The 17,073-nt window shown below is 47.9% G+C and overlaps 1 protein-coding gene across 1 annotated transcript in view; it reads left to right on the plus strand.

The window, feature by feature from the left end:
* ADCY2 (adenylate cyclase 2) overlaps positions 1 to 17,073 on the plus strand; it is a gene marked incomplete at both ends in the record, with an annotated part of 223,081 nt that overhangs the window by 174,542 nt on the left and 31,466 nt on the right. The window contains 5 exons of the mRNA XM_084233659.1: positions 661 to 704; positions 3,932 to 4,012; positions 7,048 to 7,117; positions 9,483 to 9,580; positions 13,136 to 13,220. Coding sequence (XP_084089785.1) covers positions 661 to 704; positions 3,932 to 4,012; positions 7,048 to 7,117; positions 9,483 to 9,580; positions 13,136 to 13,220 — 378 coding nt within the window. The remainder of the gene's footprint in view (positions 1 to 660; positions 705 to 3,931; positions 4,013 to 7,047; positions 7,118 to 9,482; positions 9,581 to 13,135; positions 13,221 to 17,073) is intronic.

Here is a 17,073-nt window from a genome sequence, read left to right on the forward strand (position 1 = left end):
CACTCTTTTGTTCTTACACGCTAAGAGTTTATTTTTGTTCAGAACTGTTTTGTGTGTTGATTCGCTTGGTTTCCTTACACGCCGCCTCTGAGTGACGTTGCGAGGCATTTGTCATCACCTGGCTTAGCCCACGTAGCAGGATCCCTCGTCCACCCAAGGTGCAGTGCGGGATTCTCTCTTCCTTCCTCGCTCAGTGTATTCGGCTGTGGCTCCCAGGCACAGCTTTTTTCTGGCGCTGCCATTTGTTAACAGCCCGGCGCAGAGATCAGGACCAAGGGTCATCCCCGCGGGCATCTCCGAGGTAGGGCGTGCTCTCTGCACCTGCACGTGGCCGCCCGCCGTGTGCGCTGCCTCTGAAGGCATTCTCTGCAGCCCCTGTTGGCAGTCAGGCCTGTGAACAGCGGGTGTGAGCGCTTCAATCCCAGAAGGATCCGGATAAGGCAGCACCAGCGTTCACAGAGCCCACCGACACTCTGTCTCTAAGCGGTTTTTTATCTTGTTCCGCATTTTCAATTAAATTCTTTTTCTCCAAGTAGGTTTTATTTGTCACTAAATGATCCTTTCAGTGATCAAAGAAGAAATACGTTGCCCACCTCGTCAGGCTGAAACATGGCTCTCAGAGTGTGCTCGGGGAGCTCACGACCTTTCCTTTTTTGACAGGATGTCCCGATGGGTCAGCACAATTTCCAGAATCGCACTTTGAGGTACAGTACATGTTCCCCTGTCTGTTGTTTGGAGGTTTATTGCCTTTTATTTATTTCTGGAAGTAATTATCATCAATTATAGTCATTTTGAAGGCTGGGTCTAAAAGAGCAGCTACTCGTGAAAAACTCTATTAAATTGCTTTCAGCTTCTAAAAATAGGAGCGTCCGTGTGCATGTTATTAGCGCTGAGGGGGAGGGCGCGCTCGCCGGGGAACGCTTGAGAACACGCATTCTTTCCTTAAAATGACCGTTCTTAAAATGTACTAGAAAAAATGAATGTTCTTAAAATGAGTCTGTTGCTTAAAGTGACATTTTTGTCTTGAATCCCGGAGATAAATTCAGCCTTTCGACAGTGAAAAGGCCCGGCCAGCCTACTCAGGAAAGATAAAAGCTCCCCAGAAATGTCCCCGTGCCCTGCGGCGTCCCCCCGGGAGTCACGGGCAACCCTCTTTGCCTTCTCTGTGATCTTCTCGCCCTGGGTCAGAGGTTTACTTCCATGTGGGTTGGGGCTTGTGGAAGGTGTGAGAATAATGAATGAAAGACCCGAAACTTAAACCAGCCTTCCTCCCCCACCCTCCCAGATGGGCGCAGGCTTACAGGAAATGGTGCGTCCACGTGAATAGTGGGCACGGGGGGGGGGGGGGGAGGCTCCGTGCCAAGCCCCGCACCCCCTCCAGGCCCCACTATGTGGCTAATGTCACGGGCTCTGGTTTGTATTGGGTGTGGAATTTGAAATGTAGTGTGACACCGTCGAGGTACAAGGAAAGGCGGGTCCCTGGGGGTGTCACGGTCGCAGTGGCAGGTGCCACGAGAGAGAGCCAGCGCCGCTCAGGAAGGCATGAGAGCAGGAGCCTCCCCTGGCCAGGAGGCCCTCGCAGTTGCCAGCAGCGCTGCCCAGAAGCGACTCCGCCTTTTGTGCTCTGCTCCCAGCTCCCCCCGTCTCCTCTCCTCTCTGTCCCTCTTTGCAATTTGCTTCAAGAGTCCATTTACTGAGATGACGGTGGGGGTGAGCCAGGCTGCGTGGGCAGTGTCTCCGGGTGAGCGCTGTCTGCAGGATGGAAACGATTATTTTCATCTGTATGAGGCATGTGGGGACTCACTCCACTCACTCCCCGGTAGGCGCTGCTGAGTTCTCACTCCAGAAGGGACAAGCCCAGGCCGCACAGAGCATGTGGCCCGTGGAGGAGAGGCCAGGCTCCTGCAGGTCCTGGGGCCTCTGCCTGCTCTGCCTTCCCCCCCAGGACCCTGCCTTCCCCCCCCAGGACCCTGCCTACCCCTCCACAGGACCCTGCCAGGCCCAGGGCCTCTGCCTGTCCCCAGAGCCTCTTCTGTACAGACCTCATTTCCCTCCATGGCTCTTTGGCGAGAACTTCAAGTCTGCCTCCCTGAGCTTCCCTCTACCTCAGCCTGTGTCTTAGAACCCGGGAGCCTCAGGCTACGATCTCGGAGACTTGCCTGGATGAACTCCGCCTGCTTCCGGCCTCCTTCCGCAACCCAGCTGGGTACACAGTGGACAGGTTGGAGAAGGAGCACAAGAGAAAGGAGATAATTTGGAAAGAGGTGTTGGAGTAGAGAGACACAGGGCCGCCAAGGGTGGGGCTCAGACAGGGACAAAGACAGGACCATGAAGGGGAGTCTGGGGCTGGCCCAGGTGACAGAGTCCAGCTCAAGAGTGTCCTGTCATGTCCATGGCAGAAGCCACAAAGCTAGAGACAGGAAAACTGTCTCTTTGTTAAGATCCTGGCATGGGGTTAACTCAAGTATACAGTGGGTGCATAATGGTGCTCATGTGTTAGCGCCTTCTCGTGCCCACTGACTGCGTGAGCCCAGTCAGGCAGGACAACCTGAGCTCACTCTCAGAGATTCAGAGACACAGCGTTGTTGGGCCTGGACGTAAAATCGAAGGATTGCATTTTCCTGCAAGTTAAATGCCCACACTGTTCCTTCCTAGACTGCAGCAAAGAGCTGCCAGAGTGAAGCCGACAAGCTCCAGGCCAGACACGGGGCTGGGCAAGAGAGAAGGAGGCAGAATGCACCACACTAGAGACCGCTGGGGCTCCGGCTTTTCCTAAAAGAAGGATAAAAATTACTTTGCTTTCCAAATTAGCTTGGAATTCGTCACCCTAAAATCGCCCCATGCAGTTGGCTTGGTATCTGCTGGGAAATCACCCACTACCGTTCTGTTTCTGAACGAGGCTGGTCCTGGCCCATGTGCAGAAGGCGGGACCGGAAGGGCCATGTCCACAGACAGGCATGAAGAACCACCGGCAGGCCAGTCGCGCTCATTAATGATGATCCTGAGATTTAATTATAGATAAAGGTGCCATCGTGTAGTTAATGCTCTTATCGCTATCCGGAGGCAATTCTGAACTCAGAAAAGTGGTATTTTTATTCCATGATAGCAAGTATCCGATTAGAAATTCACCCAACTGAAAGCAAAGAAGCCACATGCCCTCCACGCTGGCCGGGTCGGCGTGTCCACCCCGGCCCAGGGCCAGGCCGGCTCCGGCCACAGTGGTGAGGGCCCTCGGCCGATAGATGTTTAACTTTTAAAAACAAATTTTACTTTGGTTTTTGCCCTTGACATCATTCTCGCGAGGAGTGCCAAAACAGCCTTGGGAAATTCATTATTATTTTGACATAATTTACTTACAAGGCATCTTATATTAACGACCAAAGACTATTTGAGTCTCAGGCCAGCGGGCGGTCTGCAAAAACGTAGGAGTCCCTGTGAGTCACTGAGGAACATTTAAATACACACAATTAAGCTTTGATGTGCCTGCAAAAAGACCAAAGTCCTGCAAATTCTTGAAAGCTGACCAAGTCAAACATGAACAAAGAGAACTATTTTGTCAACCAAACCAAATTTTTTGCAGGGGAATTTCCAAAGCCAGTGTGTTCTGTCATAAAATAAAGTTTATAAAGACAACAAGTCAAGGGCTAATGCATCTCCTAGGAGAGAAATTTCCTGATCTCAAACGCCAAGTGTATGTCTTTCACTGCTGCTTTTTACTGCCTGGTATAATTTCACTCTAAGTGGATGGCACAACTTATTGCACCAGAAACTCGAGTTGATTCACCCATAGAGAAAAGACTCCACAGACAACTGATTGCTTTTTTCGCTCGACTAATAAAATTAAACAAAGGTTGAGGCATTGTAGAAAGATGGACTTAATATTTAATTTAGTAATAATGTTTGTACCTTTAATCTTTCCCTTTTCACATAGAACCAAGTCACAAAAGAAACGGTTTGAAGAAGAATTGAATGAAAGGATGATTCAAGCCATCGATGGAATTAATGCTCAAAAGTAAGTATTCTGCAGTCATCATTTCTCTCTTTTTTCATAACCCTTCTGCTGAAAACAGCGGATTTTCCAAAAGAATTTTGCCACAACTCTGTAATACTTATCATGACAAAGCCCAGTTTTCAAAGACAGTTCACTCATTCCTCCTCAAGAACTTGGTAATAGCTTTTGTTAATAGTATTTCATCTTTTAAAAAATTAATTTTTGCCTAAAAATGCTCTCCAAGTGAATGACAGCTACACAGCCTGGGCTACGTGCAGAGAGAAAAGTGATGGCAAAGGGTCCTCGGTATGTGGTCATCTTTAAGGACCATTGAGAATTCCACACAGAATCACCTTTAGGCTGTACTTGGACTCTAGACAGGCACATGACATGTATTCCCTCCAAATACCAGCCGTCATGGAGGTCGGTGTGTTCCGTGGAGAAGAGGTTGTCTTGGGCACTAGAATTTGAATTCATGGAGGAAATAGAAAGACCAAAGAGAGGTGGGGGACAAAATATCAGCCTGGAGCCTGTGAAGTCTGTGGCTGCAGTGAGTATCGCTTTAGTCTGGAATTGCTGTTGCTGTTGTATGTGGTCCAAGGAATGCAGGAAAAACAAATTAAGAAGGGGGTGGCTTTGGGGACCTGGACAGGAGGGCTGTGTGCAACGGTCCTTGACTGTCCCCCGGGCACCCGTGTTGTGGCTGACCCAAGGAGGGCAGCGCAGACTCCCGGCTGCCCATGGACACTGGGTAAGAGTCTACTGAATGAAATGGTGGTGAAAACATCAGTAGCCCAAATAAATGACTTCTTGGAAATGTTTCCATCTTCATGCAGACCTGACCACTGCATTCTGATCATGAAAGCTGACTGGTGAAAAGTGTAAATGATTTTCCCCTAGAAATCTCTGTCTCCAAACTAAGTTACACAGTTTTGCAAAACCTTTGCGTCTTCTAGGTTGTTCGTGGTAAGGATGCATTTCAGAATATGCACAGGACTTGTGAAATCATCCCATATGCATGTGTGGGGATAGGGCGAGAAAGCGCAGGTACACATTCAAGGACCTTGCTTGAACTCGGTGGCAAGGCAGTTGTGTTGGCACACTGCGTGGGCGCCTGCCTGCGGCCCCCGGTCTGTTCCCAGGAGACACAGCCTTGAGCTCAGGGCTCACCCACAGTGCCTGGACCCACCATTCTGCACTCAGATGTCTAGGGTTTGTTTTGGTTCAGTTTTGTCTGTTCTTTGTTTTGTTTCTCTCTATTCCACGTATTGTTGCGTCCACCATTTAAAACTATCCTGTCAGGAGTCTGGAAAGTATGAGGCTGCTTTTGAGGGGTCTGCTTGTGTTCATACGGATCATTTAGTATTAGATACTAAATGTGGCTTTATTATGACGTCATGGTTACTGTGACATCAGTAACTGCTTATATAGTAATTTGCTCAACACATTTCAGAAATCAAATAGGGGAAAATGCCATGCCTTGCTCAAAAATCTAAGAGGAACTTTTAAAAATGGAAGTAGTCCTGCATGTGTTTTTAATTAGCCATAATCCCCTCCTGTGGGCCTTGCTCATTAACTCCTGTTCCTCGACATGAGGTTCTGCTGATCCTCTTTGCCTCCTGTGGACGGCGACTCCCCTGGTTGTTCACTTCAGCTGTTTTCCACATTGACAGAAAACAGTGGTTCAGACGCAGATTCTCCGTCTTCATCCCTTTAATCTCTCAGCGAGCACTTGTTAAGGGCTGAATAACGGGCCCGTCCTCTGTGTCAGATACAGGGACACAAACCACTGTCCCCTCAGAGCCCGAGGGTCTAAGTGAGGGGACGGAATGGCCTCCCTGGTGCCCCCACGGCCACAGGCAAGGACAGGGCCGAGGGGCATGGAGGGACATGGACCTTGGTGACTCCAGCTCGCTCTTGGGGGAAACCAAGAGGGAGAGATGAGTCTCCCGCCTCAAGACCATGGGCAGCGAGGCCTGGGGCCTGCTCCTCTGTGCTGAGCCTGGTCAGACACAGGCCACCCGCCAAGCCCCCTATGGTTGCAGGTGGATTCCCAGCAGCTGCGTGGACTCAGCCTGAAGTGGAGTGGGGGTGCGGCAGCCCGGAAGGGTTCTGAGAAATAGCGTGTATTGATTGCTCTAAACTAGCAGAAATGACTGGTGGGAATGTCAACCGGGGCGGCCACTGTGGAAAGCAATCTGGATTCACCTAAAAAAAACTGAAAAGAGAAATAGGGCATGGCCCAGGATTCCCCTTCTTGGGCATCTATCCAGAGAACATGAACCCATCAACCCACAAAACTACATGCCCCACAGTGTTCACTGCAGCAGCATTTACAGCAACAGGACACAGAAGCCCCTAGTGCCATGGACAGAGGTCTGGGCCCAGGGGAGCTGGTCCCGTCCACTCTATGGAATATTCTCCAGCCACATGGAAAGATGAATTCCAGGCATTTTCTGCAAGTTGGAGAGCATTTGTGGGAATTATGGGAAGTAAAGCAAGGCAGAATGACAAAGACAAATATTGCACATTTACATAGTAGACAGTTTGATAAAGTAACATGCTTACAGAAACCAGCAGGCATTAATAAAAACTGAGGGCTCTGAGGTCGAGAGGGAATGTGAGGTTGAGGGGGAATATTAGGGATGGTGGTGGGCAAAAAAAGAAAAATGATGTTCCTCTATAATCAGATTTTTTAGGAGCTGAAAGGCACCATGTGGTTTTAGTAAAACGTCGGGGAATATACTTATTGATGTACTTGAATCCTGGGTGATGGCCTGTCTCCTCGGGTATTTCTCTCAGATAACCTGAGTTGCAATTCGGTATGACGGTTGATTTGCAATGTAGAATTTTCCGAGAAGGGCAGTGTGAAAATAGAAATCTTGTATTTGAAGATCCTGTGAAAAACCTCTAGATTCCATTTCTAGTGTCTAGGCGGTGGGCTTTTTGTCACGTTACAATAAAGAAGAACAAACATGCAAATCACCGCACAGAAGCGGTTCCAGATGTTTGGTTGGAGATCTGGCTTGATGGCACGTCTGTCCTTTTTATTCCAGGCAATGGCTCAAATCCGAAGACATCCAGAGAATCTCCTTGTTTTTCTACAATAAAATACTAGAAAAAGAAGTAAGCTATTCTTCAAAATCCATCATTTTTTCTGAAATGTTAGCTTTAAAAACTCCTTCATGAAATTATAGTGATTATCTGCTGTGGCTTTAAACTCCCCCTAACTCTGTCAAACTCCAGAATTTCTCGTGACTCTGACACGCGTATGTTGTTCTGGCTGATTTCTGGTTACCACGTCTCAGCTTTTGGCTCTGGAGGGGGTGATGTCTCCGCGTCTGAAACTTGGAACTGAAGAGAGAGATCTGAGTTCATATTCTCTAAAAACACACAAGATCCTTCCTGCTGCAGTTGCAGTGACTTTACACAAATTATTTTAACTTTTTGATTAAAAATATGAGGTTTACCTTGACACCTATTTGGGAGAATGAAAACCCCAAACTGTGGCTCCCAACATACCCCTGCATTACCTTCAGATACAAATACATAGGAGGACATTTAGTTTTTACACATTGAGTGTGACGTGGATTTGCTAAAATGAGTGAAGTGATGCTCAAAGGACCACCTTCCTTTCTAGGTCAGCTTTTTTTCATTCACCTCCTGTGGATGTTGATCTAGAAAAGGAATAAGTAAGAGATTATTTTCATCACCCAACATATGACTGGTCTTAGTTTGAACAAAACCGACCGTACTAATAGTAGCTGTCATTACCGTGGATTAAAATTCTGCAAAGACAATTCAATTGTTTTATCGACATTAAATAGAGATATCGAAAATCCCTCCCAAAATTCATCAGGGTTGGATTTTATAGTTACACCGAAACTTCCTGTTGTGTCGGTGAGAGCAAGACGAGTGCCTGCTCCCAGGCCAATGGGTCGCCTCCCGGCAGCTGCCCGACTGGTATTGAACTGGATTTATTGTGATTATTGACCGTTTTATCCTGAATAACTTTACAGATACAAATGGTTACTGATTGTTTAAATATTCAGTTACCCCTACCTGATAGAAGGCCATTCCCTTTGTTAATGCTGAAGGAAATTCCATCTCCTATCTCTGCACAAAGCCCAGAAGAAAATAAGAGGTAAAAGATAAGGGTGACATTGAATGTGCAAAATACCCCATTTTGGCAATTATGCTAATATACTTCTTCATCAGCATATAAATTATCCTGGCTGCTAACTCACAAATCTCATTATAAAAAAGTCCAGTAAACAGAAGGGACTCATCATGTAAAAACGATGCTTTTGCCGACATCACCTGTGAGTCCACATTTTCAAAGACCAACTTGGCGGCATCGTTTAGAGAGCGCTGGGATCTTTTGTTCCCCTGTCCCGGCCTGATACTCGGCTGGCAGGAGGGGTAAAAGGCGACAAGACCCTGAGGAAGAGGAACACCTGTAGGACCCGCCAGAGATGCACCGTGGCTCAAAAAACCCAGTGGTGAAAGCCGGGGCGGTGCACACTCTGCTTCCATAACTGGGGAAACAAAACGCAGCGGTCGCTGATGCCACCTGCCGGCGCTGTCAGGAGGTTTCAGCAGCGTCACCACAAAGCCTTTATTTCCTTTTAATTTTATTATAAAACTCTCTGTGGGGAGGTGGTAGAGCCTGGTGGTTGAAAACCAATACAGCGGGGTGAAGATCCTGGTTTTGCCCCGCGCTGTGTCTGCTGAGAGTGGTGACCAGTGGGTCCGGGCCGGTGCGCCTTCGTCCCAGAGTGGGGGCACAGATGGTGCCTGCCGTGGCCGTTGCAGGATTAAATGAGCTGGTTCTGGTGAGCTTTGGAGTGCGGGCTCCCAGGGGGAAGAGCCCACCTTGGCGTTATGGGCGCCGCCTGCTGGCTCTGCCCCTGCAGTTCCGAGTGGGCAGCTACCCTGGGCGGAAAGAACCAGCCGGGCTCGGACAAGCAACGATGGCATCCCGGCGACAGACCCCACTCGCCGTCTCTGAGCTGTGAATGAAACCGTCACCTCCAAGTGGCATTAAGAGAAATATAAAATCAAATGCTGCGATAAGCTAGTCACAGGAGGAAATTACCTTTCCTCAATACTGTTCCCGAGGGAAGTACTATATTTGGGGAATGTTCTCCACTTGCCATGTCATCGTGGACGTTAGACCCGAGGGAAGCGTGACCCTGCAGGCCCACCCCCCCTCAGGCTCACCCCCTCCTGTTCGGGTGCCCCAGCTCCTCCCTGCAGTCACTCAGTTACCCTTCAATGGGTTTCTGAACAGTCTGGCTCATAGAAACCGCCTTCCGCGGAAGCCCCCTGCTCAGCCCACACAGGGGACCCTCGCTGCTGGTGGCGGGCGGCGGGGGGCGGCGGGGGGCCACGTCCGTGAGTGTAAGATGCTGAACCAGTGTCGGTGAGGCCGCTGCGGAACTGCTCCGACCCGCCCAGAACCGGCTCTCACGTGTCCTCTTGCCCCTAGTACCGGGCCACGGCGCTGCCGGCGTTCAAGTACTACGTGACCTGCGCGTGCCTCATCTTCTTCTGCATCTTCGTCGTGCAGATTCTCGTGCTGCCGAAGTAAGTGTGTGGGGTTCGCCCTGGGGTGCCTTCCCCAGCGCCAGCTGCCTTCAAGGAGGAGAGGATGGCATCAGGGTGATTTGGAACTCTCCCCCAGGGGTGATACAACATATATCATCGTGGGGGGGGCAGGGGACCCCCCCCCTTAATTCAGGGTCTGTAAAGTGGTACCTGTGTGCCCTGCTTAGCTATGGGGTGATTTTGGTTTTTTATTTCACGGTATTTTATCTACTTTTCCGTGATTATTTTATTGAACTAACATTGCTCGATAGCGCTGAGTGTCCAGAGCACAGCTTCACGCCTCCCTCATAAATGACCACACACAGCACTTCCACCAGCAAAGGCCTTGGGTCGCCCACCGTTCAATCACCCCTCTGCCCGCTGGATTCTCTAGGCGGACGTGTTGCTTCAGGAATGTTTTTAAAAGGCAGTTTATCTTTCACTCGAATTTCCAGATCACTCTGATGCCATCCAAGAAATGTAACCCTGTAAACTCTCCCCAGAAAGAGCAAAATGGCAGACATTGATTCTAATAAGCAAACATTGTGGGGTAGAGAAGAGCAAAACCTCTCTGGGCCTGCTCTGTGACCGTCCGTTCTGATTCACATTCTTCTCCACGAAGCCCATCCTCTGCCACGGTGTCTAATTGCTGTAGGTCACTGTCAGCTCGTCTCTCCAGCTGGAAATGTTAATGGATTCTAAAGTTGATAGACCAGATTGCGCCAATAAGCCCCTTGGGGTTTTGACTAACTCATGAGGCCCTGTCAATAGCTATGTTTGAGAACATATATTGTTCTCCAGCATAAAGCAGGTATGTAGCATTTCAGAAATCCATTAAGACATAATAGAGTATATTTATCTCTCCCAAGAAGAAAAATAAACTATCCCAATAGAAATTATAGAGACTGTGATCTCTGATCAAATCTAATAAAATTATAAATAACAAGGACAGATCCTTGTGAAATTAATCAGACTTCTAAATTACTCTTGCATCAAGAGGAAATGGCAGTTGAGATGATAGGCTTTTTAGAAGAGAATGACAATAAGTAGTATTAATCAGAAGCTTTGGATTTGGCTAAAGCAGTAATTATGGGAATATTTATGTCCTTAAATGCTTGCATTAGAAAATGCAAAAGACTGACAATCAATAACAATGAGAACAAAACAAAATTTGAAACAGGAATTTCTAAAAGTTAAACCAGAAACTAATAACAGAATATGATCACAAACTATGGACCTTACTAATAAACCAAAACTTTATGTTTTGAAACCCATACACATGCAAAGCTTCAAAAGTCTGATCTAGTGAGAAAAAGAAAAATAACATTAAGTCCAAGAAGAAATTAGTTCAAATATGGAGTCTTTAAATTTTGAAAATACTATGTGGAATAATTTGCGTTCAGCAATCTAAATGAAATGGATACTTTTCTAGGAAAATTATTAAAATTCCCTCAAGAAATAAAGCCAGTAAGCTTGGCATATGCATGACATGTCTTTGCCCTATGGGATCCTTAAAAAGAGCAGGAACATCATTGTTCCACCACAGCGCTTAGTAGAGCTAGAACTTTAGTCATGGTTTTCAGCTGCTTGGGGCTTCAGTTTTTCTCTGGTAAAATGAGGTAGCCATGATTATCCAGGATTATTGTGAGGATTGAGTGGACTGTACTTAATGAAACTTTAAGAACAGTCCTTGGTAGATAGTAGATACTCCTAGGGGTTATTTTGTATCATCATCACCACCATCACATCGCTGTCACCATGATTGCTACCATCAACATCGTCTTCATAGATGACATTATAATTGAAACTTGCCAAGCCTTCCAGGAGAGATTATTCATTTATTTTTTAAACCATTTGAGACCTAAAAAATAGATGTAGTGTTGCTGAACTCAGTCTATTGAGGCTGACATTACTCTGACACCAGGAAGATGTAGGAGAGCAAAGAAAACCCCTTAGGGCTCTATTATAAAGACAGATGGGGGCCTCCCCTGGTGGTGCAGCGGTTGAGCGCTGGGCTGTGAAGCTACCCGCAGCCTCTGCAGCGCCGGTTCAATCCCCGGCCACCGGGCGAGGGTCCCACATGGCTCACAGACCTCTCCTGCCGCCCGCTGCTCCCCTCAGCAGTGTACTTCGGTCCTTCTGCCTGCTCTGCTCCCCGCTCTGGCTCTGGTGAATTCTCTCACCCTCCCCGCTTCTGACTGTACCCAGTGCTTGTATAAATAGATAAATAAATCTTTAAAAAAAAAAAAAAAAAAGAAAGACAGATGGGAAAGGTGGCAAACAAAATCTCATCGGAAATCACCATGTCCCTCTTCAGTCCCGGGAGTATCGAGACCCACCTCCTAGCAGAGACTTGCTGTGACTCATAAGCTGCGCACCAGTGTCAGTATCAGGCCAGGTGTCGCCAAGTGCTGAGTTAGACCCAGGAGAGTATTCAGCGCCCCGACATCACTGGGTCCGGCTCAAGTAGTTAGTATGAGCTCAAGTTTTTGCAGATCTCGCTGGGTGTCCAGTCATCTCCCACAAAAGGTGTGTATGTGAGAGGGTGAGCTGAGTGGGGCCTCCATCAGAGAAGCAGGAGGGGGCTCAGCCACTTCCTCCATTCCCCTCCCCAAGGGCCCACACCTGTGCACTCGGCTGGTGACTCCTGCCTGGCGCTGACTGCGCCTGCTCTTCCCTTTGCTGCACCGTCGGGTCCTTGGCCCTCGTTTCAGAGCCAGTTGGCCTGTCTCTCGGGCATCGCCAGCCAAGCTCACCGGCAGTTTCCACAGTGGTCTTGGGAACGAACTGGACTCTCCCCGAATATTTTGTTTCCACTTCACCTTTGGTTTTTCATTGTGAATACCCCGAGCATGTCTATCCTTGGACTTAATGAGTTTTTAAAACTTTGAGATATTTAACTATTTTAAGGACCTCTCAGAAATGAACGCAATTCTTATGCTCTTACCCGCCTGTGATCCGCCAGTGGCAGACGTCCTAGTGACCCCAGGAAGCTCCGTGTTCACTTTCTCAGTGGGCCTACTGCCCGTGGCCTTGGGGCAACCCCGGGGAACATTCGACTGCATCTGGATTTGAATCCTGATGTCTCCTATAGGGGAGCATGAGGGTTCAGTGTTTCCTGAAAGGACAGGGGTTAGGAGGGGCTCGGGGTCATGCGGGCAGCGGGGAGAGCATGGAGCCAGCACAGTCAGGTGAGTTATGGAAAGATTCTCTAGGAAGAGCTTATGTTTATTTGTTTCTGTTCACATTTTTTTATCATTTCTTCTAAGCTAACAGAGTATGTTAGTAGCAAATACAAGCGCCTTACAGGGCAGTCTTCATGGGTCCTGACAAATCCATCAGACTCAGCTGCAGGCACTTTCATGGATGCGTTTTTGGTGAATGTTTTACTGTCATTTACCAAAAACTTAGTAAATCGTCTCCAAACAAAATGTAGTAAAACTTAATAGAGTTAGTCCTCATTCAGTGACGTCCCAGCTTAGCGGAAACGCTGCAGGTGGCTTTCCAGAGGAAGGAGCGAGGCCCACAGTAACCGCCCCTTTTCTCTCCCGGTAGAACGTCCGTCCTGGGGATTTCCTTCGGCGCTGCGTTTCTCTCGCTGGCCTTCATCCTTTTCGTCTGCTTTGCGGGACAGCTTCTGGTAGGTGCTTCAGATATGGAACTTCTTTGAAAAGTGTGTTCACTGAGTGAAAACTGCTACCTTGCTTAAAACAGGGAGCGCGCCGGCTTGCCATTTGAAGAGGCTCAACTCACAGTGAAGAGTAGGTTCCTTCATGCCCACAGCCCAGAATATCAACTGGGCAGCTCGCACGCGCTCAGACACGAATTTGAAGATTGTGTGAAGTGTTAGCCATCACAGCCTCAAATTGCATTTATGATTATTTGTTTCTGTTCACATCTGTTATCATCTCTTCTAAGCTCTCAGGGTATTTTAGTAGCAAATGCAAGTGTAATCGGATGCTTTTAGGGTACAGCACAATTCACGTGTAAACCAAATGTATCTTCTAAATCCACTTTCAAGATATAAACTTTGGGAACATACGAAAATAGCAAATATAAAAATGTCTTTTATTAACATTTAATTTAAACCATCACTCTAAGCTCTTGTACTGTAGCTGCTAAGTGTGGCTGTAAGAATCACACCCGAGTGTGTGCTTGAGTCTAAAGCCGGTGTTGCTGGCCTCCCTCCATGAGAGCCCCAGAAAACCAGCAATTAGGAGGAATTCCCAGGAGACTCAGCGTTTCCTTTCGTTTGCTGGCGAGTGGTGGGAGCAGAAGAGGCCTTTCGTGCACAGCTCTGGCCGCAGGGCCTGGGCGTGCGCGGGACATGCTTTGGAGATTATTTCATGAAAATTGTAACTTTACAATAATTCGTTATACAAAATCGACAGACACCGTCCTTAGCACATTTGTCGGTGAATACGCGCTCTGTGATGTCTGGGCTGAGAATGCGGGACTTTCCTCTCCCGGCTAGACTTGGACAAGACTGTGTAGGGGCAGAAGCACGGGCAGGCCTGGAGCCTGCAGGCCCCGCCTGCCCTCCTGGGCTGTGCGTGCCCGAGCAACGCTCCACGGTGCCCCAAGAGCTCTCGTCCCACCCCGCGTGGCGGGCCGATCGTCCTCCGCTGCTTCCGGGAGGGCCATTTTGCTTTTTAGAAGGCACGCTGCTACCGCCTGCAGCGTTGGCCTGTGAACTCCTGCGCTCCCCTCTGAGTCTCTGGGTGCCATGTCCCTGCAGCCCCGGGCCCCCCAGTACATCCCAGTCAGATGGGCTGGACTCCTTTGCACAAAGAGCTCGTCTCTGCCTCTGGACAGCAAAGGCTGCTGTACTTGGCTTTGATCCTCTGCAAACGGGGGTGGGTTTAGCACCATCTGAGATTGTGGAGATGCTTCCAAGTGGTTGGGAAATTCTCCCAAAGTGGGCCTGTGGTTTCTGATTTCCTCCAGTGGCGTCAGGAGTCTCCCCAATATCTCAGAAGTCTCTGTAGGTTGTCCAGAGGGGACTGGGTAAACACTGACCATGGGGAGCCTTGTCAGAGTGTTCCAGAATGCTGACGGCACAAAGAAGCCTGATCTACGCATCCAGGTGGACTCGGGTCCCGTCCTCTGTCTTCCTGCAGCCATTTCTCTGGTTTTTGGGACAGATCTGTCCTCCCAGGCTCCGGGGGCAGCCAAGCCTCCTTCTAATTAGAGCAGCCATATTCCTCATTTTCTGTTTCAAGAGATCCATCTTGGAGGTGGGGGAGCATGATGTGTATTTAGGGTGTCAAGCAGACTTCTTCCTTTCCACATGGACATTTCTATAGAAAAAAAACACAGAGCGGTGGCCTGGAAAGTATTCTCCAGAGGACGTTGCTGCCCCCTGGCAGGCCCCCCTCTAATGTAGTGGGTCCCCTCTCAGCCGCCACCCCAGCTCACCTCACTGGTGAACCATCCGAGCTCCCCCAGCCCGAGATCCCAGAGCTTCCCAAGACCTCACACCCACATGCCAGATGCTCGGAAGTTCTTTTTAACTCAGCAGTGGCTCAAAGGGAAAATTGCAAGGCTGCAAGAAAACCAGTCTTTGCCAAAGTCAGGAAGACTAAACGTGGAGATTCCCAGCTGGAATCTCCAGGATCCAGGAGTAATCCCTGCCCCCCTCCGCCCCTGGGGACCAGCCAAATCCTTGGTCCTCATGTAATCCTGGCGAAACTCAGCAATTCTTCTCATTTCAGTAGTAGGTTCTTTTTACTGCTTAAACCTTTCTGTAGGGAATTTTTTTTTAAACTGTCAACATGAAACACACTCATGTATAGTCACTCTAAGACGGTTTTAAATGTGCTCTAGTCTACCCTTCAAATACAGTCAAGAACCATAAATGTCACGAATTTTCCATGGCAGTCAGGAAAAAGTATCGTGCACCCTAAGTGCTATTCCTTGAGCCCTGGAAAATCTCCCAGTCATGGGAAGTTCTACCCTGAGTTGTATTGACTTAGGGGCTAAATACCAAATTTATAAAATGCACCTAATATCCCAGATTTACCTCCTATTAACATGCTAAACCTTTGAAAACCTTGGTGCTGCAGGCAGTACTGAAGCTGATAACCCTGTTTTAAAATTCTCTTGAATTTTGAAGTGAAGAGCTGTTATACAGGCAGTTGAGAAGATGTAAGCCTGGCAGCTGTCTTTCCTCCAGCATCTTACACCAAATATGCAACACAAGTAAACACACTTGATGGGCCATTTTATAGCTGGGTCTAAAAAAAGGTAGAGAAACATCAAAATGGACAAAAAGTAAGAGTGATCACGAAATGCAATTTTATTTTCTTGTTGAGAGAAAAGCCATGTAGATATTTGTTCAGTGACACATTCCAGATAAAAATGCAGGAATGCAGCTGTTTTTGTCATGATTTATTTCTCTGAGATGTCAGCTCCTCTTTCTGTCCCTCACCCGCTCCCACACCTCCCCCTGAAGTGCTCCCCACCTCCATGTTTCTCTTCTCAGTTCTTGCCCATGTGGTGGCTCCAGAACTGCTCACCTTCCCAGAACCTCCCTTAATATCACACTGGCCCTATGATGGCACCTTCTCCTAACAGAATAAATGTTACATTAAAAATGGGATTGAGGGCCTCCCTGGTGGCGCAGGGGTTAAGTCTCAGTACTAAGAAGCTATCGAGCCACTGCAGCATGAGTTTGATCCCCAGCCAGGGAGTGACCCACAGGGCGCGGCAGACCTCTCCTGTCTCCTCGCTGCTCCCCTCAGCAGTGGATTTCAGTGGATCCACCTGTTCTGCTCCCCACTCTGTCTCTGGTAAGTCCTCTCACCCCCACATCTCTGGCCTGTACCCTAGCTCTTGTATGTATAAATAAATAAAAATAATTTTAAAAGTTAATTTATTGGTGAATTTAGAATCTATAATACGCTAGTAAATAAATACCCTCAATACTTTCAAAATGTTCTCACAAAAATAGACTCTTATAAAGGATTTTTGTAATTCTTTTAGTTGATCAATGAAGCAACTCATTTGATTTAGGTAGAAATTAAAACAGAATAAGAGAGTCAAGTTCACATTTTCATTATAATCAGCAACAAAAACCAGCACCAGCTGTCACCAGAGTGGTAGTATTGCTAATAATAAGTGCACATCTCCTGCCAGATTTAACTTTCTGAACTATCTGAAGTGACTTAAATTTCTATAACAAATGTGACAATGACTCTAGCCAAAAATAACACCCCAAACAACCCAAAATACATCTTTTAGAAAAAAGACACAGTTTTAGCAAATGAAAATGTCAGGAGAAATTTTTCTCTCAACATGGCTGCCCTTGGCTTTGTATGGCACAGATAATGTGGTGCCTGCCCACCAGCGTTATTCCCAGCAGAGATAAAAGCACAAATAGAGAAGGTCCTGGGGAGGGAAAAGTAGGTGACACACAGGCTAAGAGGAAAGCTTCTACCCCGCAGGGCAGTGTTTTTCCTGGAAACCTATTTTCTCTAATGTCAAAATGACTC

The sequence above is a fragment of the Talpa europaea genome (genome assembly GCF_964194135.1).
Source record: "Talpa europaea genome assembly, chromosome: 5".
NCBI lineage: Eukaryota > Metazoa > Chordata > Mammalia > Eulipotyphla > Talpidae > Talpa > Talpa europaea.